The sequence below is a fragment of the Motacilla alba genome, chromosome 8 (assembly GCF_015832195.1).
Source record: "Motacilla alba alba isolate MOTALB_02 chromosome 8, Motacilla_alba_V1.0_pri, whole genome shotgun sequence".
NCBI classification, from domain to species: Eukaryota; Metazoa; Chordata; class Aves; order Passeriformes; family Motacillidae; genus Motacilla; species Motacilla alba.
In genome coordinates this window covers 4,092,386-4,113,256 of record NC_052023.1, presented here as the reverse complement: position 1 = coordinate 4,113,256, position 20,871 = coordinate 4,092,386, and the positions used below count along the sequence as shown (strand labels likewise).

Below are 20,871 nucleotides of genomic sequence, written 5' to 3'. Positions count from 1 at the left end.
CCAAGCCCTCACACCAGGGTTATTAATCTGAACTTACACAGGAAGGGAGAGTTAGGAACACCAGTAAAAGATGGTACCAAAATTTAATGCCAACCAAAATGAAACAATAAAAGCTTCAGCATAGTATTTTTTATTACCCTCCAGGTTGTAATAAATCACTCGTTAGGTGAATCAAAGCACAAAATCACAAGGACAAGATGAAGTTATGTCCTTTATGAGAGGTTTCTAAGCCTACAGGCTGAATATTCAGCCACTGCTGAACTCATACTTCAGTCAGACTATCCTCATGATCTTGATGACTGTAAACCTCTCCTCTCTTCCTCCAAAAAACAAAAAACCAAAAAAACCCACAAACTCAGGTGCTGTCACCACTTAAAAAACTCTGTGTTTTTCTGGTTGGGGAACAACAGTCCCAAGTCAGGTTGCTGCGCTTGGCTGTCCTTGCCACAGCAGTGGAGAGAGGCTCCACTGCTGTGTGTTTAACCAGCTTGATGACCAGGAAAGGTGGTTAAGTTTACAAAAGCCACCTGACTCATGTGAGAAATGTCCTTAATCAGATTACACTGGTGATTCTCAAGAAGGGCAGGCAATGACACTGCAGTTTGTGTCCTCAGAGGTGAACCACGATCAGGGTCCTCCCCTCCAGAGCTTCTAGAGAGCCCCTGCAAAAAACCTGGAGGAATATCCTACCTCACACAAGCAGTGACCTCTTTGACCATGACCCAAAAAAGAATCTCTGGGCAAATTTTCACCACACAAAAGATATTGCAGCTACACAGTGTTAAAGGGAAATGTTTTGGGTTGGCAGCTCAATGATGAAGGCCATAATGAGCACAGAGCCCTCTTGTTTTACATATGCAATGTGCTCTGCCTTTCTCAAAGCTGTCACAGGAGCCCTGTGGATAAGTGTGGAGGCGGCATGAGGGCTACAACTAAATGCATGTTCCATTGTTCAGATGTCAGGGAGCCTGAGCTGCTCTCACAGGAATTGCATTCAGACAACGTCAGTCTGAAAGGAAAGGAAGGGGTGATACCAGCCCACCATCACCAGCTCTGCTAAAAATGCCTCAGGAGAAGAGTTTGACCTTGCAGATGTAAGAAGACTCACAGCACTCATCAACAACTTTGCACTGCTGGAATTGCCTTTTGGAGCAAAGCTGTTGCTGGTTATTTCACAGCAGGCCCAACCAAATGTCTTTGCAAAAATCATTTACCACCATCAAAGCTGCAGGAGGCACGTCCCTGAAAGGGTCCAGGCTCATGAAATGGTGCACAGTGTTGTAAAGCTCCTCTGCTGTTGGACCTGGACTGTGATGCATAGCCCCAGGGATGGTAACAGAAGGCAAACCAATTTGTCTCTTTTCACAGTGAACTCTCTCTGAGTCAGATGTCCCACCCTGGGTGGACCCAGCAGCAGCTGGAATACTGGATTTCATGGGATCAGACTTGTTAACCACAGCTTGTCTGGGGCAAATGCAGCTACTAAGGGCAGAAGACCTTGGGGATGTGCAGACAGCTTTTTCAAAATGAGCCATTTGGCCCAGAGAAGCTGTGGCTGCCCCTGGATCCCTGGAAATGTCCAGGGCCAGGTTGGACAGGGCTTGGAGCAACCTGGGCTAGTGGAAAGTGTTCCTGCCCATGGCAGGGGTGGGAACAGTGCAATAAATTGGGAAAGCAGGGTAGTGAGGCACAGTGGCTCTAAATGTCACATTATACACTGCTGTGCTCGTTGAGATTTAGGCTTTAATGTGCTGGATTTTGCTCCACACGACACAGGAGCTGTGCATCAGTGCACATCCTGCTGCACGAAAGATCAAAGTGTCTCTTCTTATCTCAAAGGAACCTTCAACAAGAAGACAGTACAATTTGAAATCATGCAGCTACCAAATACAGACAGAGATAAAGCTTGTCTCATTTAGCCCACTGTAATAAACACAGGGAAAAGGCAAAATATTGAGGTCAGTAAGCACATTCAGTCCCACGGGACAGCTGCACATCCAAAGGTGTGGTTCCTAACACCCTCCCAGCTCCCAGTGTTTCCTGAAATGTTTCTGATTGGGATGAGACCCAAGGGCAGAGCGAGGCCAACTCAGAAAGCCAGTGAGGTGATGTCTTCCCAAGCAGTCTGGCCATCAGTTTTGTGCGAGTCCCTGCTGATTCCTTCTAGCAAGGGACTGTCTCAGAGTCTGGCCCTGAGCAGGAGGAGCCACCATTCTGTGGGGCAGGGTTGTTGCACTGTCGCCTTCTTGTCCTCTGACCTCCTGAACACGGGGACCAGCTGGCCCAGCACCCCCAGTTTCCATTGACAGCAGCATCTGGAAAAGGAACAACAACAAAGCTGGAAAGGAGCATCAGAAACAAGCAGCTCTTTCCATGGGGAGACCTGTCAGCTGCCATGAATTGTATTTGAATACTAACAGCTCTGCCCCTGTCCACATCACTAACAATGCTCTGGAGTCATTAACAGTGAGGGATTGTTTCAGAGGAGTTAATTCTCTGTTCAGCATTTCTGGTGTTTGTTCAAACTGCACTTCAGGAAGATGTGAAAGGGAGGGGGGAAAAGGCAATTAGCTTTATATTTGCTTGAAGGATGTTTCTCTGTTTGTCTTAGTCCAAGCCTAAATAGGAAACAGACCAACTAAACTTGTCTCAGCCACGTGTCGAGGTGGTAGGGGCACTGTTAGCACTTCAGTGAACAACAGCTTGACTATTCAGCTTTCCCTCCATTGCTTTTCCTATTACACTGATTCTTCTGGACCCTGAGCATGTGAGTGACATAAATTCAAAATACTGAGAATCACGGAGGCAACACATAAAAGGAGGAAATGGGAGCGAGAAATGAAGTTACAGTGTTGACAAATGGATGGATGGGAGCTTCGGGAGGGTTGGATGTGACTATGAGTGTAAAAAACAGATTGAAGTAAGGTGTCAGTGACTCCACCATTCAAGGTTCCATGGACTGCCTTAGAAATACCCAAAAATTGACCCCCTGTTCAGAGAAATCTTGGCTTCGTGTGCATTTCAGCCTGGCTCAGTTTGGGCACAGCCATGCAGAATGAGTACTGGGTAAGGCTGTAAACAAAGCCAGTGATAAATGCAGTGCATCAAATTGTGGGTTGGTGCCAGAGCTCTGGGTGCCTGAGATCTGGTATTATTTAGCATCTAAATTAATGAGCTGGAAGAAGTAAACAAAATGATTAAATTCATAGATGATCCTAAACTAGAAAGAGTAAGGAACATCAGTCAGGCGACAGCGGAGACATAAAGTGACCAGGAAGCATTAATAAATGCTTCAAAACAGAATAATAAGATTTTAAGATTAAAATGCACGGTAGCATATCTGGGGGAGAACAGTTTGCAACATGCTGGCTTTATCAAAGGGAAAAACTTAGGAAACAGAGCTGTTTCCTAAGGAGGAGACCTGAGGCTTTCCAGGGATTGTGAACTAGGCAGGAATTCCTATTTTGATACAATTGCAAGGCATGTACACGCAAAAATAAACCCTCCTCCTCAAGAGGGCAGGGAAAATACATCTGTCCCCTTTGCAGGGGCCCAGCTGGGTGCACTGGGTTGGCAGACTGGGGACAGCCAGGGCTGGCATCAGTCCCCATCCATCAGCTGCCACCCCTGGACACCCCTAACCCAGCTGGGATTGTCTCCTGGGTCCCTCTCACCTTTGCTCCTGCTGATCTCGCAGGCGGTGCCGCTGGTGCCGAGGGGACACAGGCACTCACACTCTGTTCCTGAAAGCAAACACAGCACAGATGGGGGGAATTACACACCTGGAGCCACATTTCCCAGCAGGCATCCACTTCTCCCCAGCACTTCATCTTCTGGGAGGAAGGGACAGTGGGTGAAATGGCATCATTTTTCTCCAGTGCCTGAAGGGATCAATACCAATAAACAGGGGAGCTGTGACTGCCCTGCACCCCCTCTCACCTCCCCAGACATTTGTTCCTGCCCTGCAGCTCAACCTCAGCCTCACTGCTGCAATCACTCAAGCCAGGGCACCACAGAGTCCTCCTGCTCTTCTGCAAAAGAGATCACAGATCCCTGGAATGGTTTGGGTCGGGAGGGACCCTAAAGCTCATCTCATCCCACCCCCTGCCATGGGCAGGGACACCTTCCACTGTCCCAGGTGGCTCCAAGCCCTGTGCAGCCTGGCCTTGGACACTTCCAGGGACCCAGGGGTAGAGTCACAGCTTCTCTGGGTACCCTGTGCCAGGGCCTGCCCACCCTCCCAGCCAGGAATTCCTTCCCAACATCTCATCTATTCCTGCCTTCCCTGTGGCCTCCTCTGGACTCACTCCAGCAGCTCCTTTTGGGGGTTTCAGACCTGGACACAGCACTGCTGGTGAGGTCTCTGGAGAGAGCTTTTGATAAATCTGATAAAGAACAAACTGCAGCATCAAGGAAGAGCAACCAGGACAGGAATATCCTAACCTGGCTTTGTGGCAGAGGAAAAGCCCAATATCCCTGCTCTGGCTGCCCAGGGATGTGCATCCCATGCCAGGAACCTGGAGAAGAGTTCCCACTCAGGAAAATACATGGTCATTTAAAACCTCTGCTGAGGAGATCCTAAATGAAATACTAACCTGGACTCAGCTCCTACAAAGTTATTTAAACAAAGGTCACCATGAGACAAATGCTTGAAGTGCTACAATCAGCTGGCTGGTATCTGAAGTGATCATTTCTGCATTAGATACAATTTGATGATAACAATTCTCATCAGGACTTTTGCAGATGCAGATTGGAATTAGGCACTTGACAAAATGGTCCCTTTGTTAGAAGCTCTCATCACATCATATATCTCTTGTTTAGGCAGAGCAGTTTTCATTCAATTTATTTTTCCCCTTCATTTTTTAAATCCCAGCCTGCTTACAGAGGAGGACAACTTCTATCAGAAATAGGGGGAGGTGGTGGTGGTGATCACTGTGCTTGGCACTTATATGGGGCTTTTCATCTTCAAAACCCTTTTACAAACACTAATTAATGCTGAGACAGTAGTCACTTCTCCAGGAGGATGGAAGCAATCTTAAAAGCAAAAGGAGGAGACTTAAAGATGTCAAGGATTTTTTTTTTAATGCATAACTGAGAAGTAACAAATTCTTCTGCAAAACTGATACAGATAATGGTCACTCCCATGACAAAGACACATCCCTTGAATTTACTGTCTTTACTTACCAGGACTCTACAAACACAGCAACTTTAAAAACACAGAGTAAATTCCCTGATAAAGAAATGACAGGAAAAACTGAAGAGCAACTTGCTTGCCACATGCTCCCCAAAAATTCCCAACTAATTTCCTTATCACTCTCTACAACCCCCTGGAAGGTGGCTGTGCTCAGGTGGGGTTGGGCTCTTTCACCAGGCAGCACTGACAGAACCAGAGGACACAGTCTCAAGCTGTGCCAAGGGAAATAAAGGTTGGAATTAATTCTGAGATTCTTTATCTTATTAAAGATAAAGTTCTGGAATGGCTGCCTGGGGAGGTGCTGGAGTCACCATCCCTGGGTGTGTTTAACAAAGCCTGGCTGTGGCACTGGGTGCCAGGGTTTAGCTGAGCTGTTGGAGCTGGGTTGGACTCGGTGATCTTGAAGGTCTCTGCCAACCCAGTCATTCTGTGAACTCTGTGAATTCAATCAAAAGGGTAGGAAAGAGGAGCAGGACCTCTGTACCTCTCAGGAAGGGGATGCCATTCCCGTGGCACGGAGCACAGCGGCAGGAGCTGCTCTCCTGCTGGAACTCATCCAGAGCCCGGCGCAGATTCTCCTTTATTTTCATGGAATCAGCCAAGTCAGAGGGAGTCACCAGCTCATACAGTGGCTCTGCCTAAAGGGAAGGGAGAAACTGCATTAATTCCCAGTTAATTCCCATGCTTTTGTTCCCATGAACATGCCAAGGCTGGGTGGTGGCACAGCTGGAGGGGGAAATGGAGGCTGTGTGGCACAAGCTCCAGGTTTCCCACTGCTATTTGCTAAAACCTTGGGAACAACGAGGCCACAATGTCAGGAATACTCCCAGGGATGCTCCCCTTGGTTTCCAACACCAAAGGAGTAACAAAACTTTTTGTGTAACAAAACAGCAGCCAACCTGTTGGATAAGAAACAGGCTAAGTTGCACGGGAGTTTCATTAAATCCTTTCTCATCCATTTTTCTGGTACAGACATTTTTAGATAAGATTTGCCCAAACTTATATTTTCTGAGTGAGCTCTTACTCTGATTTTAAAAACATCCCCTAAAAACCATCCGCAAGAATCTCCTCCTACAGCCCCCCAGCACAGCCAGTCACAGGGATTCACATCAGCACTTCCACCTTCACCACTCCTGCATTTCAAGGCAGGTTTTTATCCTTATGGAGCCCAGATAAGGGTTTCATTGCCTTCCAGAAGAGAGAGGATTTGATCTCCATCTGCAGATGGGGTCAAGGGGAGAAAACAAGGGTGTGCACAGCACAGCAAATGTGCAGAACCAAGGAGACTTTGGCTCACTCATTTATTTTCCTCCCGTGAACAAGGGAAAGTTAAAGTGGGGTGTCAATACTGCCAGTCACCCATTACTGCCTGAGGGATGATAACTGCATGTGCCATCAGAGGATCCATCCCAAATTCCCATCCTCACTGCAGGGATGCTGCCATGCAGCCCACACACAGGAGTATGAAAGATCACCCTCCTGTCAACACAGGCTCCAACTACAAGAACTAAAGAATGTTCCAATAAAAAAAAAAATCCTCATTTCCTGCTGCTGTACATCCACTCTTCATCAATTATCTGTGATCCATACTTTGCTTTTTGAATCCAGACCATACAAATGAGGAAATACACTAAGAGTGACCTGCCAAGTCCCTCCAGCAGATGATTTATGAACTGATTTGCTTTAGTTTTCCCTAACTAAGCATTCTTGGGCTGACATTTAGTCACACTCCGCTGGTACTTTTGATCTTCCAGCCCCACAGGGATATTGGTATGGAAATGAAGATACCAAATCCAAATTGCATCTGCCTGAGGTTTTTCACTGGGCAGCCTGGTCAGTGATGCCAGGCAAGACAAAGAACACCTCAGTTCCTCATGGGAGGTTTTTCTGTGTGGGGGATTTGGTGCAGAGGGCTGCATTTCTCTTGTCTCCTGCCCTGAGACCTCCCAGTGCATTTCTGGAAGGTCAATCCACAGCTCAGCAGGGGCTGCAGCAAGTGCCAGATGGGCACTGGCTGTATTTCCAAATTACTGATTTTTGCTTGCTTCACCTTTTTAGAATCCACCTCTTTCTTGAGAAACAACCCCCTTTTACAAATGTAAAGATTTTTGCCTGAAATTAAATTTTACAAGGAAAAAACAACTATAAATCAACTTCCACCTCTACCAGTCCAAATTCCTCTTTAAAAGGATGTTCTCTTGCACCTTTGTACTATTCACTCATTTTGACATTACAGATGATGAGGCGGAATTGCTGCACACTTCTGCTTGCTTTTTTGCATTTCTAAAACTCTCCAGGTATCAAAAATCCTCGACTCTTCAAGGCCTAACTCCTGTTTTTAAGGTTCAGCTAAGCTGCACAAACACCCAGGCATGCACAATGAAGCACCTGAAAGAATGGTCACCGGTGCTCACAGAAATTGATAAACATCACGGAAAACAGAAGTCCTTATAAAATATATGCTGCCAGATACAATTTTTGGTAAGTTATACATTGGTAAAACAGAAGGTGATCATCTGATCAGCCTGGAAGGCAGCAAGAAATGACATCTGCACAGCCAAGTTAAAGGGTTAAAGCTGCTTACTTTGTGTATTTCCAACCACAGTCCCTTTAAAGCATCCCACCTTTGCCTTTCTGAATACTCACCTATAGAAGCTGCACAATAAGGTCTGTTATTCCTGTTTGTTTGGGTTTTTTTACCTCTAAATCCTGCTTATTTAAACACAAGAGTTCCCCAAGGAGCTCAGCTGAGGCTGGAGGAAGTGGAGGGTGCAGTACCTTCAGCTTTATGATCTCAGGGTTGTACTGCACAGCATCTCCCCACTGCTGCATGAGCTGGGCTGTGGGCAGGTCCTTGTGGGCCAGCGTGGTGATGTCTTCACTCGCTCCTCCACGGACCAGCACCACGAAATCCTCCACAAACTGCTTCCTGGCAGTGCTGTCTGCAAAAAATGCACTCAAGGAAGTGCCCAGCTGTGCCCACATTGTGCCTTTGTGGGCTGCAGTTATCAGCTGACGCCAAAAACGCTCCCAGGCAGGACCCGTCCCACCCAGAGGGCAAAGGAAAAGCGCTGCTCACCTGGTTTCCTGCAAAGTGTGTCCTGTGTCCCTCCTGCTCCCCTGCAGGAATTCCCCATCCTGCACCCTGCATCCCTCCCCTAAATTCCTTCCCCATGGTTTTAAGCTCACAGGTCCTTCCCCAACCCCATGCTCCTCACCACCGGCAATATTCCCTGTTCTCCCCCATGGATTTCCAGGTGCACCTTCCTCCCTTGCACACCCCCAGCTCCCCACGTCCCCAGAGGCTCCCACAACACCATCACCTCCCTGTTTTCCCCATCAGGATGCAAAAAGAGGCGTGCTGGGTTGCCCTGCTGAGAGGTGGGGGTTGATATTTAACACAGAGCTGGCCAGGTGGGTGATGGTTGATCATCTCCTTGGGATGCTGAGCAGATATTTCCCCTCTACACAGAAAATCTAGGAAAAACCCCAAGCTCTGAGGTACTTCCCCCTCTGTTAAGCCTGGCTGGGTTAGCTCCCAGACTCAAAAGTGGCTGTGAGGGAGTGGGGAAATATTTCAGGCAGGCAAGATGACAAAACCTTCCTTTCACTGTGACAAAGAAATGAAATGGCAGAAGTGTTTTGTGCTTACCTCCAATCTCTTTCAAAAGGGCTTTGCAGCCAGCTGAATCTACTCCAAGCCCCACAGAGAATTTACCAAAATTCACAGCAACGTTAAAGCCCTTCTGTGCACATTTCTGGACATCACTCAGAGAATAACCTTAAATACACAAAAATTGTAAGGTTTTAATACAACTGTTTCATGTTTTATGTCCACATACACAGAAAATGAGAGTTGATAAGTATTTTTGCTTAAGGACAAGAAAAACAAGATATGATGAAGAAGATTATTTTTGGGGGATTTTTTGATACTTAACAGTACTATATGAAATGAAATCTCTATGTTTTACAGAACTCAGAAGCCAAGTGGAACTGCAAGGAGGATTTTATTCATCCACCCAGCTGTACTGGGTTAAGCAGAGCTGCAGTAGGTAGGAAAACAGAGGATGTCTAAGCACAGACTACCCACCACCCCTCCCCATCCTCAGAATTCCTTCAAGAGGAATAGATGAAATAGCTTTTCCTATTTTTCCCAGCTCACATCTCCAATTCTCTGCTGCCAGAAGAGCCTTAAGTGCTACCTGGAAATTTAGACTGGATACCAGGAAACATTTCTTCACCAAAAGCATTATCAAGCCCTGGAAGAGGTTCCCCAGGGCAAAGTGGAGTCACCAACCCCAGAGGGATTCATGGGACATGTGGATGTGGCACTTGGGGACATGGTTTAGTGGTGGCCTTGCAGTGCTGGGTTAACAGCTGGACTCCCTGATCTTTGAGAGCTTTTCCAACCTGAAGGACTCCATGATTTTAAGATGTGGCAGATTGGATTCTGTGTGAGGGCAGAGCAAGTACCAACCATGTCACTCAGGCTGGGATACCAGATCCGCAAGAGAAAATTTCAGTTCCAGCACAGACAGTACAAATACAATGAGAGATTTGAAGGGCAAAACCTGAATGCTCAGACTGGACCTACAAAACCCTGCTGAGAACTTACAGCCCAGCTCAGCACTTGTGTGAAAACATTGTTGTTGCTGCAGGATCCTGATCTGGGCCAGCAGACACTGAGCATTTTGATGCAAACAATAAAGCACTTTAATTCAAACAAACGTGGCTTGTGAGCAACAGCTGAGAAACTGGGAAACTCTGTTAAATTTGAATACCTGAAATGTGAATCTAAATTCTGTCCCTCTCTCTGACTCCAGGGTAAGGAACTTCCCACACAGCAGAAGAACAAACAAGCAGAGTATTACACAAAGCAGAGCCCAGTGAATGCCTCTGCAAACAGACAGCAGAGGCAGTTCCTCACTCCCCTGCCAATGAATAAATAATTGAGAGTGCAGCTATTGATTAATGTCACACTGCTCGCTCTGTCCTACACAACAATCATCATTTCTCACAACAAAGGGAGCCAGAGCCAAAGAGCAGGAGCAATGTCAGGCACAAGAGTCACCCAGCAAATTATTTACTGTTTCCTACATGCTGGAAAAGCTCTCGAGGCTAAAGGTGTTCCAAGACTGCCATTTGAAAGGCAGTGGAAAAAGAACTCGGGTGAAGCTTTTCAAAGCTAACAGAAGTGTTAAGATCCACGATTCTCATTCATCTCAACACCTTGTCAGCCTCTAAAGCGTGTTGTCTAAAATGCTTGCCACAGGGCTTTGTGAACTAAATCCAGCCCATGACGCTGAGCATGCTTTGAAAACCTCTTCATTCACCGCCAAGGAGCACCTCTACTCCCACATTTCCTGCAGGATTTCTTTGAGATGCTGTTGACTCCTTCTCCCATCACCTCCCTCTCAGACCTGAGCCATCCCTGTGTGCCTGCACAGAGGTTTTCCCACCCAAAATCTGCCCCCAAAGCTCCTTCCCCACCATCAGCTGCACGTACCCGCCCTGCGGAGCTCGTCGCTGTTCATGACCAAGGTGTACTCGTAGATGCCTCCAAGAGTGGCCTCCTGGATGAAGTGTGTCCCAAAATCCCTGAGCAGCTCCCGGTACTCTCCGTAGCTGTACTCCGTGGGCAGCTGCCGCAGCCGCCGCAGGAACTCGTGGTGCAGCATCAGGGCCCGGGCCTTCAGCTTGTAAACACCAACAGCCAGCTCAGAACGGGCGTGGATGAACTTGCTGGACTGCAGGAAAGGCAGGAGAAGCCAGCAGGAGCAAGGGATGTCATTCTCATGGCAAGGGGAATTTGTTATTTGCAGTTAAAGCATCAGTGCTGGTCGGGATTTATTGATTTCACAGTTTCCAACTGGAAATCTTCTAACTGGAAATTTCCTAACTATTCTTCATCTCCTAAAAAAACCTCCAATTTTTTGCAAAAGCAAAACTTTCAGTAGTAAAAGTTCCTGAGAGTCAGGGCATGACTGGGACACAGGAAAAGGCAGGGCCCAGGTTCTGCTGTGGCACATCCAGAATGCAAGGACACCTCGGCATGCTGCAGGACTGCTTTACCCCTAATGAAACCTCATCTCTCACAAGCTCCCCCCTGAAAAATTCTGACATCTGCAATAATGATTTGTATGGGAAATGGTCGTTCTCTGGCTGAGCCAGATTTATATTTCACAGACTTATCAAAACTGAAAGGAAAGAAAACACAAACACACTCTCTCTCACACACACATATTTACATGGCTCTGTGTAGATATGTAAACATGGATAATTTTTTTCTCTCCCCTTTCTGGCATCAAAGTCTGGAACAGAAAATGTCCTCCATTATGTTCAAAGGATTTAGTGTTCAGTTGTCTGGGCCAGCAGGACAAGCACATCAGGGAGGGATCAGTATAGAATGCTGCAGCTTAAATAATAAAATCAGGACTTAATATTTGGTTTCTTTTGGGTATCTGTTGCAAATGCTTCTCATCAACCTCTGATCTTGTGAGAAATTCCACTTTGCAGGAAAAAAATGCAAGGAATACTTCGCCATTCCTGAGTACACTTTATACTGAAAGGAGACACAGATTGGTGATAGTATTACACCACTGATATGACCTACCTTTGTTTATGGCAATAACAGATGAAAAAAAAAAAGAAAACAAATGATGGCAGTCGTAGGAGTTCCAGATTCAAGTTGAACAGGCTTTTCAGTTTCAATTTTTCACTACAAGCATTCAAAGGTGGATGCCCAGCAGGGCAGTGGACAGACCACACTGAGAATCAGAGAAAATCCACAGCTGGAAGGACCCTCAAGCATCACTGAGTCCTCTCAACAAGTTGTGGCTGATTTCAAAGGCCCAGCAGCCCAGATCCTGGCTGAGAGCTGAATGGAAAAGCTCCTGGATGCTGCAAGCACAAAGGAAGGCATTGTGGGGGTAGTCAAGACTTGAACAAATGGCAGAATCCAGTTGGGGAAAGGATTTGATTTATCCCAGTCCTGGCTGCTGACCTGAGGAGGAGCCTCAAACCAACACACACACAAACACATACATTTACTAGGAACACGTTAGCAGGGAATTAGGTGGAGCAGTGCTTACACTTGAAGAAAATCTTTTCATCCTCTGCATGAACTTCTTGAACCTCATGTCATTCGAACTGTAACCAAGTTCAAACACTTTTGGTATTTTTATACCAATGCTGAAGCTTGACTGCGTAGCTTTTGCCTTCAGGACACTGCTTTCATAATTTGAGTAGGAGTCATATTCAGTCATTGTAAATTCATATTTGCCTTTGGTCTAAACAGAAAGGAAAAACAACACGTCTCATTTCCTGCACAGTGATTGTACACCTGAAGCGTGGGGAAGGAATGCAGACACAAATATACTTGTGAATTAATGCTTGCACTTTGAAGATGAAAAGCCTTGTATAATTGCAAAGCACTATTATTATTAACACTGGTACTTCAAGAATACTTGATTTACAGCAGCAGGAAAGCTCCTATCTCCTCCATACTGAAAGGTCCTCAGGCTTTCACTTAATATGTCAATCTTATGCAATGAAGGTGAAATCTCAAACACAGGCATCAATTAAAGTACAAATTCTAAAAAGAAAAGGTTTCCTCGTGGGCAGCACTCAAAAACATCATGCCATCAGGAGCACTAAGGTCAAATATGTGACATTTGAAATACAGCTTTGATGCATGACAGGAACAAGTTTTCACACAAAGCCTGTGGTGTGTTCAACATCGTGGAGTGTGAGGGGTTTGAGGATGTTCTAGAATAGGGTAAAATCAGCCTGATCCTATTGGGTGTCAAGAATTTTGTGATTTTTTTTTACAAAATGACCCAGCAATGAAGCTTTGGGCACTAAATCCATTGGAATATGTGTGTGTGTGTGTTTCTTTGCAGACACATCTGGCACGCACCTCTGGCATGTAGCTTTCCACGTTGTAGGGCTTCCTGAACCTCGTGTCTGTGATGTAATGGGGAGAACATCCCCCAGCATAGTACCTGTGATCAAGGACCAACCCCTCCAGGCTGTTTGTGAACACATTCAACCTGTAGGTGAAGCAGAACAGCAATATTTTATGCTACCATCAATTCAGAGCTAAACACTGAATGTCTTGGCTGAGAAAAGCAAAAGATTGTTTTATTTGGCCACAGGCTCTTTGTTTCACACTTCTTTATTCTGAAACCCAAAAGAAAGCTTGGCCTCTTTCACTGTCCAACCAACCCAGGCGCTGCAGAAGGACCTGACTAATGAGAAAGCAAAAGACAGAGTTGAATTCTGACACTTGATGAATATAAATGGCAATTTTCATCCCCCAGCTGTGAATGGCACCAGTGTTACTGCCACCAGCACTGGCAGCTTTGTGGCCTTTACTGGAACTCTCCAGGAAGAGCAGAACAAACTGGATCAGCCAAACCCCCACCCCACCATGCTGCTCACCCTGAGCACCCCCAAATATCCACAGCACCCACCAGAACCTTCAAAGCCAGGTTTGCCATCAATCCAGACTGATTTTTAATTCCCACTTCTTCATTCTGGTTTTATCAGCCAAACTCTTTGCCAGGTTGGCCAAGGGTCAACTAGAGGTCAGCAGATCACAGTACAAATTGTTGGGGAACAAGAAAAGAGGCACTCAAGCAACAGCTCAACTAATCCTTGAAAGCACAGGGAGTTTTCCTTTGATTTCAGTGGCTGATGGACAGAAACCTTAACCTGTCTGCTCTAAGAAAGGAGTTTGTGGAGATGAGGAGATTAAACCCCATCACTGGCTTTTCCCATTGATGCTGGTGGGGTGAAACTTCATTAAAAAAAAAAAACAAAAAAAAAACAAACAAAAAACAAACAAACAAAAAAAACCCACCCAAAAACTATCAGTGCTCCAGGATTCTGTTGGATCTGCCTCTCTTGATTTTGGGGAGAGAGGCTTGCATGATAATGACACTGAAGCTGTAAAAAAATTAACTCTAATTTTAGAACAATCTGGGAAAAAAGGGAAGTCCACTAAAAGCAAATTACTGAGCAATTGTAGCTTCAAAGAGATGAGAAGCATGTTCCTATAATTGTCCAACATTATTTTTAATTTTGATTAAACTCAGAAGTACAAAGCATTAGCAATGACATGTGCAGAAGCCATATCTCCAGAGAATAATGAGAAAATTATTTTTTTCTTGCAATATGATTTTCCTTTTTCTTTTTTTTTTTTTTTTTGTAATGTAAAAAGCAATTTTTTCCCTGCAGAGTAAGAAAAAAACCTGTCTTTCCACAGTCTGATCTTATGGAAAGTTGTCACAATCTTAGCCTGCAAAAGCTGAATCAATTCAGAGTTAGATTTTAATCCCCACAGAGCTGCTAATATGCAGGTTTACCCTACCCCACTCATACAAAGCACAAAACTTCCACCACCTCTCAATGTCAGGGAAGAAATCAAAGGAATTTGAACACCTTTCGTCCTCCCCACCAAACCAATACAGGGTGTAAGAATACAAAGTCAAGGATTAATGGAAAATTTTGGGTTAGGAAGGCCCTTTAAAGGTTATTTAGTCCCACCCCCTGCCACAGGCAGGGACACCTTCCACCATCCCAGGTTGTTCCAAGCCCTTTCCAACCTGGTCTTGGACACTTCCAGGGATCCAGGAGCAGCCACAGCTTCTCTGGGCACCCTGTACCAGGGCCTCACCACCCTCACAGGAGTGAATTTATTCCCAATACCCCGTCTAACCCTGTCCTCTGGCATTGGGGAGCCATTCCCTCTTGTGCTGTCCCTCCAGGCCCTTGTGAATCACCTCTCTTCATCTCTCCTGTTCACTCCTTCAGGTGAAAGGCTGCAAAGGGGTCACCCCAGAGCCTTCTTTTCTCCAGGCTGAACAACCCCAATTCCCTCAGCCTTTCATCCCTCTGACCAACTTGGTGACCTTCTCTGGACTTGCTCCAACAGGTCAATGTCCCCCAGGCTTTGGATCAGGCTCCTGGATCCCAGCTCCCTCCTGGATACAGCAACTGCTCCAGCTTTTCTCCGCTCAGTGTTTGTCAGAAGTCACATTAGATCAATCTCAGCTTTAAGTAAGAGAGCATCTCACCAAAATCACAGCCTTACCCTTTAGCCAGATTCTCTATTCCCCAATACTCTTCCATCTTCTGGTCACATTTCCTGAACACCTTTTTGCAGTTTTTCTCATCTGACTGGTCCCCACAGTCGTCATCCCCATTGCAGAGCAGCCTCCGTGCAATGCATCTCCCTAGGATGGAAGGGGAAAGTCACCCATAAAACAACCTGTGATCACACTCCCTGACATGGAGTCTAGGAGCTGAACAGAAAATTTCTGGAATGAATGGTTCAAATCTAGCTGGGGAAAAAAAAAAATCTTCTCTATCTGCATGGATCCCCAAATTCCATCTGCTCAGTTTCACTCAAAAACATCACAATCTTAAAATTCCTTGCTCATCTTAGGAAAAAATCCACAATAATTAGAAGTAAAAAAAAGTATAGAATATATATATATATATATATATATATATATATATATATATATATATTTTTTTTTTTTTAGAGAACAAATGTGCTGTTTCAGCAGGCCTTGTATATGGTATTGTTTTTTGCCTCTCTCCCCATGTCCACAATTACTGAGTGTTTTCAGTCTCACCAAAACAGTGGAAGATGCAGAGCAGAGGCTTTTCCTTTGCCCCATCCCAGGCGCTGAGCTCCTGTTGCTGTCCCTTGTGCTACAAATTTTGCTGATATAACCAGGTTATAATTTCCTATTTGGAGATTCTGAAGATGGCTAACAGACTCACTGACACAAACACAAGCACGGAAGGAGCCAGGGCAACTCCTGGCATCCCTCTGTCCCAGCAAGCTCCTCTAGAAGAACAAAGGTCACCACAGTGGCATCAGAAGCGACACCTGATTAGCTGAGCAGCACCATCCCCAAATCCTTACCTGTGACTGCACACACAAACCCATCACAGCGAGCTCTGCTCCTGCAGGGACTGTTTGTGACACACTGCTCAGCTTCCCTGTCAGAGTCATCACAGGGCTCTCCACTGAACTGAGAGGGCTGTTCCAGGCGGGCAAATCTGTACTGTGATGAAATAAAAAATATTGACTCAAGTGCACAGAAATGGTGAATTTTACGCTTCTCTGGTTGAAAAACAAACTTTGTGTCGCCGGGATCTGATCTAAGCGCGCTCTGTCATATTAAAAGAGAAAAGTGTCAGCACAGAAGTATGAGGCTGGTAATTTGCCTCGTTTCAAAGGTTTCTGATCTGCGACAGTTTTAATTTTACTGAGGAAGGGTTGAGGATTGGAAGGGATGAAGGAAAGTTTGCTTTTCTTTGACAGTTTGTTTAAATGAGCCTGACAGTGCAGTGCGGGACTTTGCAAGAGTAAGGAAGGATCCAGTTCCATCTCCTCTCTCTCAATTAGCGCTGGTAACGACATCCCTTGTTATTTTCTGTCAGTGTATTTACTTGCCCCTCTGTATCATTAGGGATTTTTTTCCGCCCACAGCCCTGCTGTGAAGCAGTCAATTACTCCATCCAATATGTTGTCCCTCCTTTTTTTCCCCGGCTTCTGAGATTAACTCTTTGATACGAAGCTTCACTCTCCCCCCAGTTCCCATCACTGGTTATTTCTGCTTAAGCCTGGGAACAGCTTCTCCAACTTGTTAGCAGAGGTCTCTCTAGCAACGGGGATTTTGCTCTTCACGCTGTTGGGATCATTACTTTCATTTGATGGGGCTTCTCGCGTGGAAAATGCTGGCTGGCAGACAAGAAAAAGCATCTTAATCCTGAGAGGCACTGAGTTGTCTCCTGGTCCCACAGGGGACCATTAGTGGGGAAGGTGCCTTGCACTGATGCTGGAAGGACAGGACTGTGTTGTAAAGTCCCTGCAAAACACCTTCTCAGGACAGTGAGGCACCCTGGAAAGCACTGGAATTACTGGGGGGTCAGGGGGGAGCTGAAGAGCTAAAAGCCACCTGAAAGCAAAACCCACGGTCTCACCCGTACAGGGCTTTCCTCCTCAGCCCCCCTCAGTCTGCCCCACCCCACAGACAAAAAGGACATGGCTCGAAGGAGGTCCCACCTCCTGGATTCTCAGTGGTCCCCAGAGCACAGACACTCACCCTTTTCTTCTGGCAGGGGTCACACTTGCTCCAGGGGGACCAGGAGGAGAGGAGGCAGTCGCGGGGCTGTGGTGGGACACTCACAGAGCGGGCGTGCCTGCCCCGGGCCACGCTGTCACTGGGGCTCGGGGACTCCCAGCCACTGTGTCCAACAACACGAGAGCTTCAGGCTGTTGAACTGTGAGCTGTGAGGACCTGGCACCTCAGCCTATGCCCGTGTGAAACCACACACCAAGGAGAACTAACACTTGTTAGATCTCACCACCTCTGGATTTCAGTCCTTATCCTGATGGCATTGATTCCACTGGCCCTGATTCTGTATAAACCTGGTCCACCCTCCAGTGCCTGCATGGGAAACTAAACCCATGGTCCACCAATCTGGGCTTCACCTCAAGCTGTGCAAGCAGTAAAACCTTCACCACCAGCTGCTGCCCTCAGTCCATGGCTCCAAGGTCACATCAGTCCCAAGAAAAGGCCTGGCATGCACTCAGCATTTCTCAAAACCAGGCTTAAGTGTCTCTCTTTGCCCAGCAGCCCATTTTCCCCCAAGCTGGCCAAAGGCAGTGGTCTTAGATTCTGCTCTCAGTTCATGAGTCATTAACCCATCAATCCCTTTCAACCCAGTAACAAACCTGAACCCCAAGTGTGAGCCTTTTTACTCTTCACCCCAGCCACTCTCACTCCCTCATGTGACAGCTGTCTCCAAGGTTTCCACAATGCCACAGTTAAAATGCTGCCTCTTTTTTGGTGGATTCAGGATTTCTGATTAAATCCTTGTCCCAGAAAAATGCTCCCTTGTTGCACCTCCTTCAAGTGGGGAGCCTTAGAAAAATGTTGACAATTGGTTTCTTTTCATACCCCGTTTGACAAGGAAACTACCACAGCGATATTCCCAATTCTTCCACGCCGACAAGGAACAGCATCAGCTGAAGCTTTAAGTATGATTTAGTGCCTGGCATGGGGTTCCCATTATAGCATATTAAAAATCACACAGAATAAAGGAATTACAAAACCTCATCAGCTTGCTGAGGCATGAAATCAAAGCTCAAAGTTCAGAGAACAGTGCAAAAATATAGTTAGATTGGAAAGATTACAAGATGTAGTTCTCTGAAACAGCAAAATCTATTACACCGGCAGAGAGAGGAACGGCTCTCAGCCACATTCTCACCATTTCTGCACTTGAAGGAAACAACCCCGTGTGCCCAGCCCTCTGTGGGGCAGCCAGCATGGAAGGAGGCTGCATGTTCAACCAATTCCACGTTACAACACGAGCGTGGCAATTTGTCAGCTCCAATTTATCACCAGGATTGCTCCTCTGAAGGCAGAAACGCTGCCCTATGCCCAAACGACGTCTTCTGCCGTTCATTAGAGACGCAGAAATCACTCACGACAGCAATTAGAGCCCCTACAACACCAAAGCCTGTGCTGAGCCTGATGGTTTCTCCTGTCATCCCCTGCCTGTGGCTCCAGAAACTCTCACTCACCCAAAGGCACGAGCAGGGTGGGTGCCCAGCACAGTGCAGAGCAGCAGCAGCAGTTGGACGCTCATTGCTCCGAGGTGCTGCTGGAGGTCCCACACCACCAACGCCCCCACCCCGTCTGCCGTGGGGGCTTGAACAGGGTTCAAGCACAAAAAGAGGAACTGCAGAGCTGCTCTGCCAGCCTGTAAACAGCAGATGACCCAGCTCCTGGCAGGCTCACAAGGTAAACGCTGCAGTGGTTAGCGCACGGCTTTCCCGAGGCAAGCAAAGCTCTGCCTAGGAGCAATGTGCACCTTCCTTTGTAATGCTCCTTTCAAGGGACGGGGAAAATGAATATTTCAACAAACGAAACATATTTGAGTCTTGGCAAGAAGGAAGTGATAAGTAAACTCAAGTCAGCTTTCTAGGAAGGGAGTGCAGAATCATTTATTTATTGCTGCTTTTCATGTCTGTCTTCCAGAGGAAGGTCAGACACGAGGCAGAAGCACTTATTCTCATGCCTCAGGGAAAGCCTTTTCCCTGAGAGTGCCTTCCCTGTCTCTCCTGCTGCTGGGGAGGACAAGAGCCCCAGCCCTGGCTGGGCCATGCCACAGACATTCTCTGCTCCACATCCCCAAAGTCCTGAGCCCATGAAAGCAGAACCTGTCAGGGTATAAAATGTAATGTCTCGGTGTTTTCTGGCCGCGACACTGAGTCATTCTCTCTCTTAAATGGTCCTGACTGGGCTGAGAACTTACCATGGGCTGGTGGCCATCAATCAGTTCAGCTGGGCTTTCAAAGGCAGATCAGACAGAACCTGGAAGAGTTTTTCTTTGGTTGCCTGTTGAGCCTTCACATCCTGCTGCTTCTCCCTCCAGGTACAGCTTTTTGATTCCTGAGACACAAGAGTCTTTCCTTTCATTTTCCTATTAGTCTTAGCCTACAGCAAGCATCGTAGAGAGAGCAAAGTTCTCTGAATCTGTGTTTCCCTGCACAACATGAGGAGTATCATTGTGTTTTCCCACCCTTCCCCTTGCTGGACAAGGTCTTTGAGAAGACAGAGCCTGACTCATGCAACTCTGGCTTTCAGCAGCACAATCTCTCACCTGGGACACATCTCTGAGTGCCTTGGTGATACAAAGAGTAAATACATTTTAATTTGCTCAGTATGGCAATGATGGGTGCTATACATAAAATGATTCATGTTCACTAATAACAAACAAACCCAACAACCTCGGTGCCATTACCTGGCTGAGTGCCACACCTTAATGTGTCACTGTTACCTTACAAATGACATTATTCTGCCTGTGGAGCCACGTCCCTGCAAAATCAGCAGCTGGCTGAGACATCTTTCTGGTTTGGCAGCCTGATGATAACAATTTAACACAGAGAAGCACATTAACTGAATCCTTGCAGGAATCTGCTCCAAATAAAAGATTGTATTTCAGGCAGCCCTTTTTTAACCCAGAGTTACTGAGCACAGTGATAAGCTGCCCTCTAGACATTGAGGACAAACTGTTAGGGGAGATGATTCAGGCCATGCAAAGCTTTCTGTTTGCCTTTTTCGCCTGATTTTTTTTCTTCCAAATGACTTTGCCCCAGCTTGAACCCAAGATGCCCCAGCTTGAACCCAAGATGTGCCTGTGTGATACAGCTTGCTCAACCCCTGGCACAATTGATTCAGTTGTTAATCATTTGTCCATGACAAAAAAGAAAACAAAACAAAAAAAAAAAAGACCCACTTACAGAAAGACCTCTCCATCCACAGGACCTTTGCTGGCTGGGAAATACAGCACACATCCAATATTTCAACATCAGTAAAAGATAAACCAAGATTATAAACACAGAGCCCCCTCTAGATATAACTTCAAACCGTGACAGTGATCCCAGCATGTGGAATTTTCAAGCTTCTCTCTGCTGCTTGTCTTTGTCTTGCTGCCTCTCACCAAGCACATCTCAGTGGTGAATGAACACGCAGAAGGAGTGGTGAATTACCAGAAGTGAGGCTAAAACAGGAGCAGGGACCCAGGAGACAGAATTTCCTACAGCTCAACACATTTTTCAGAGAGAACTAAAAAGCACCATCAGGTGT

General features: G+C 46.3%; 1 protein-coding gene across 1 annotated transcript; it reads right to left on the bottom strand.

The window, feature by feature from the left end:
* Positions 1–1,721: 1,721 nt before the first annotated feature.
* On the bottom strand, positions 1,722–20,258 carry C8B (complement C8 beta chain). Its single transcript, XM_038144925.1, has 12 exons — positions 18,804–20,258; positions 17,320–17,461; positions 16,134–16,275; positions 15,291–15,432; positions 13,113–13,245; positions 12,286–12,483; positions 10,701–10,941; positions 8,847–8,975; positions 7,973–8,136; positions 5,679–5,832; positions 3,675–3,743; positions 1,722–2,315 (listed from the first exon to the last, which is right to left on the bottom strand). The coding sequence occupies exons 1-12, from the start codon at positions 18,866–18,868 to the stop codon at positions 2,164–2,166; spliced, it is 1,731 nt and encodes a 576-aa protein (XP_038000853.1). The 5' UTR covers positions 18,869–20,258; the 3' UTR covers positions 1,722–2,163.
* Positions 20,259–20,871: the final 613 nt, after the last annotated feature.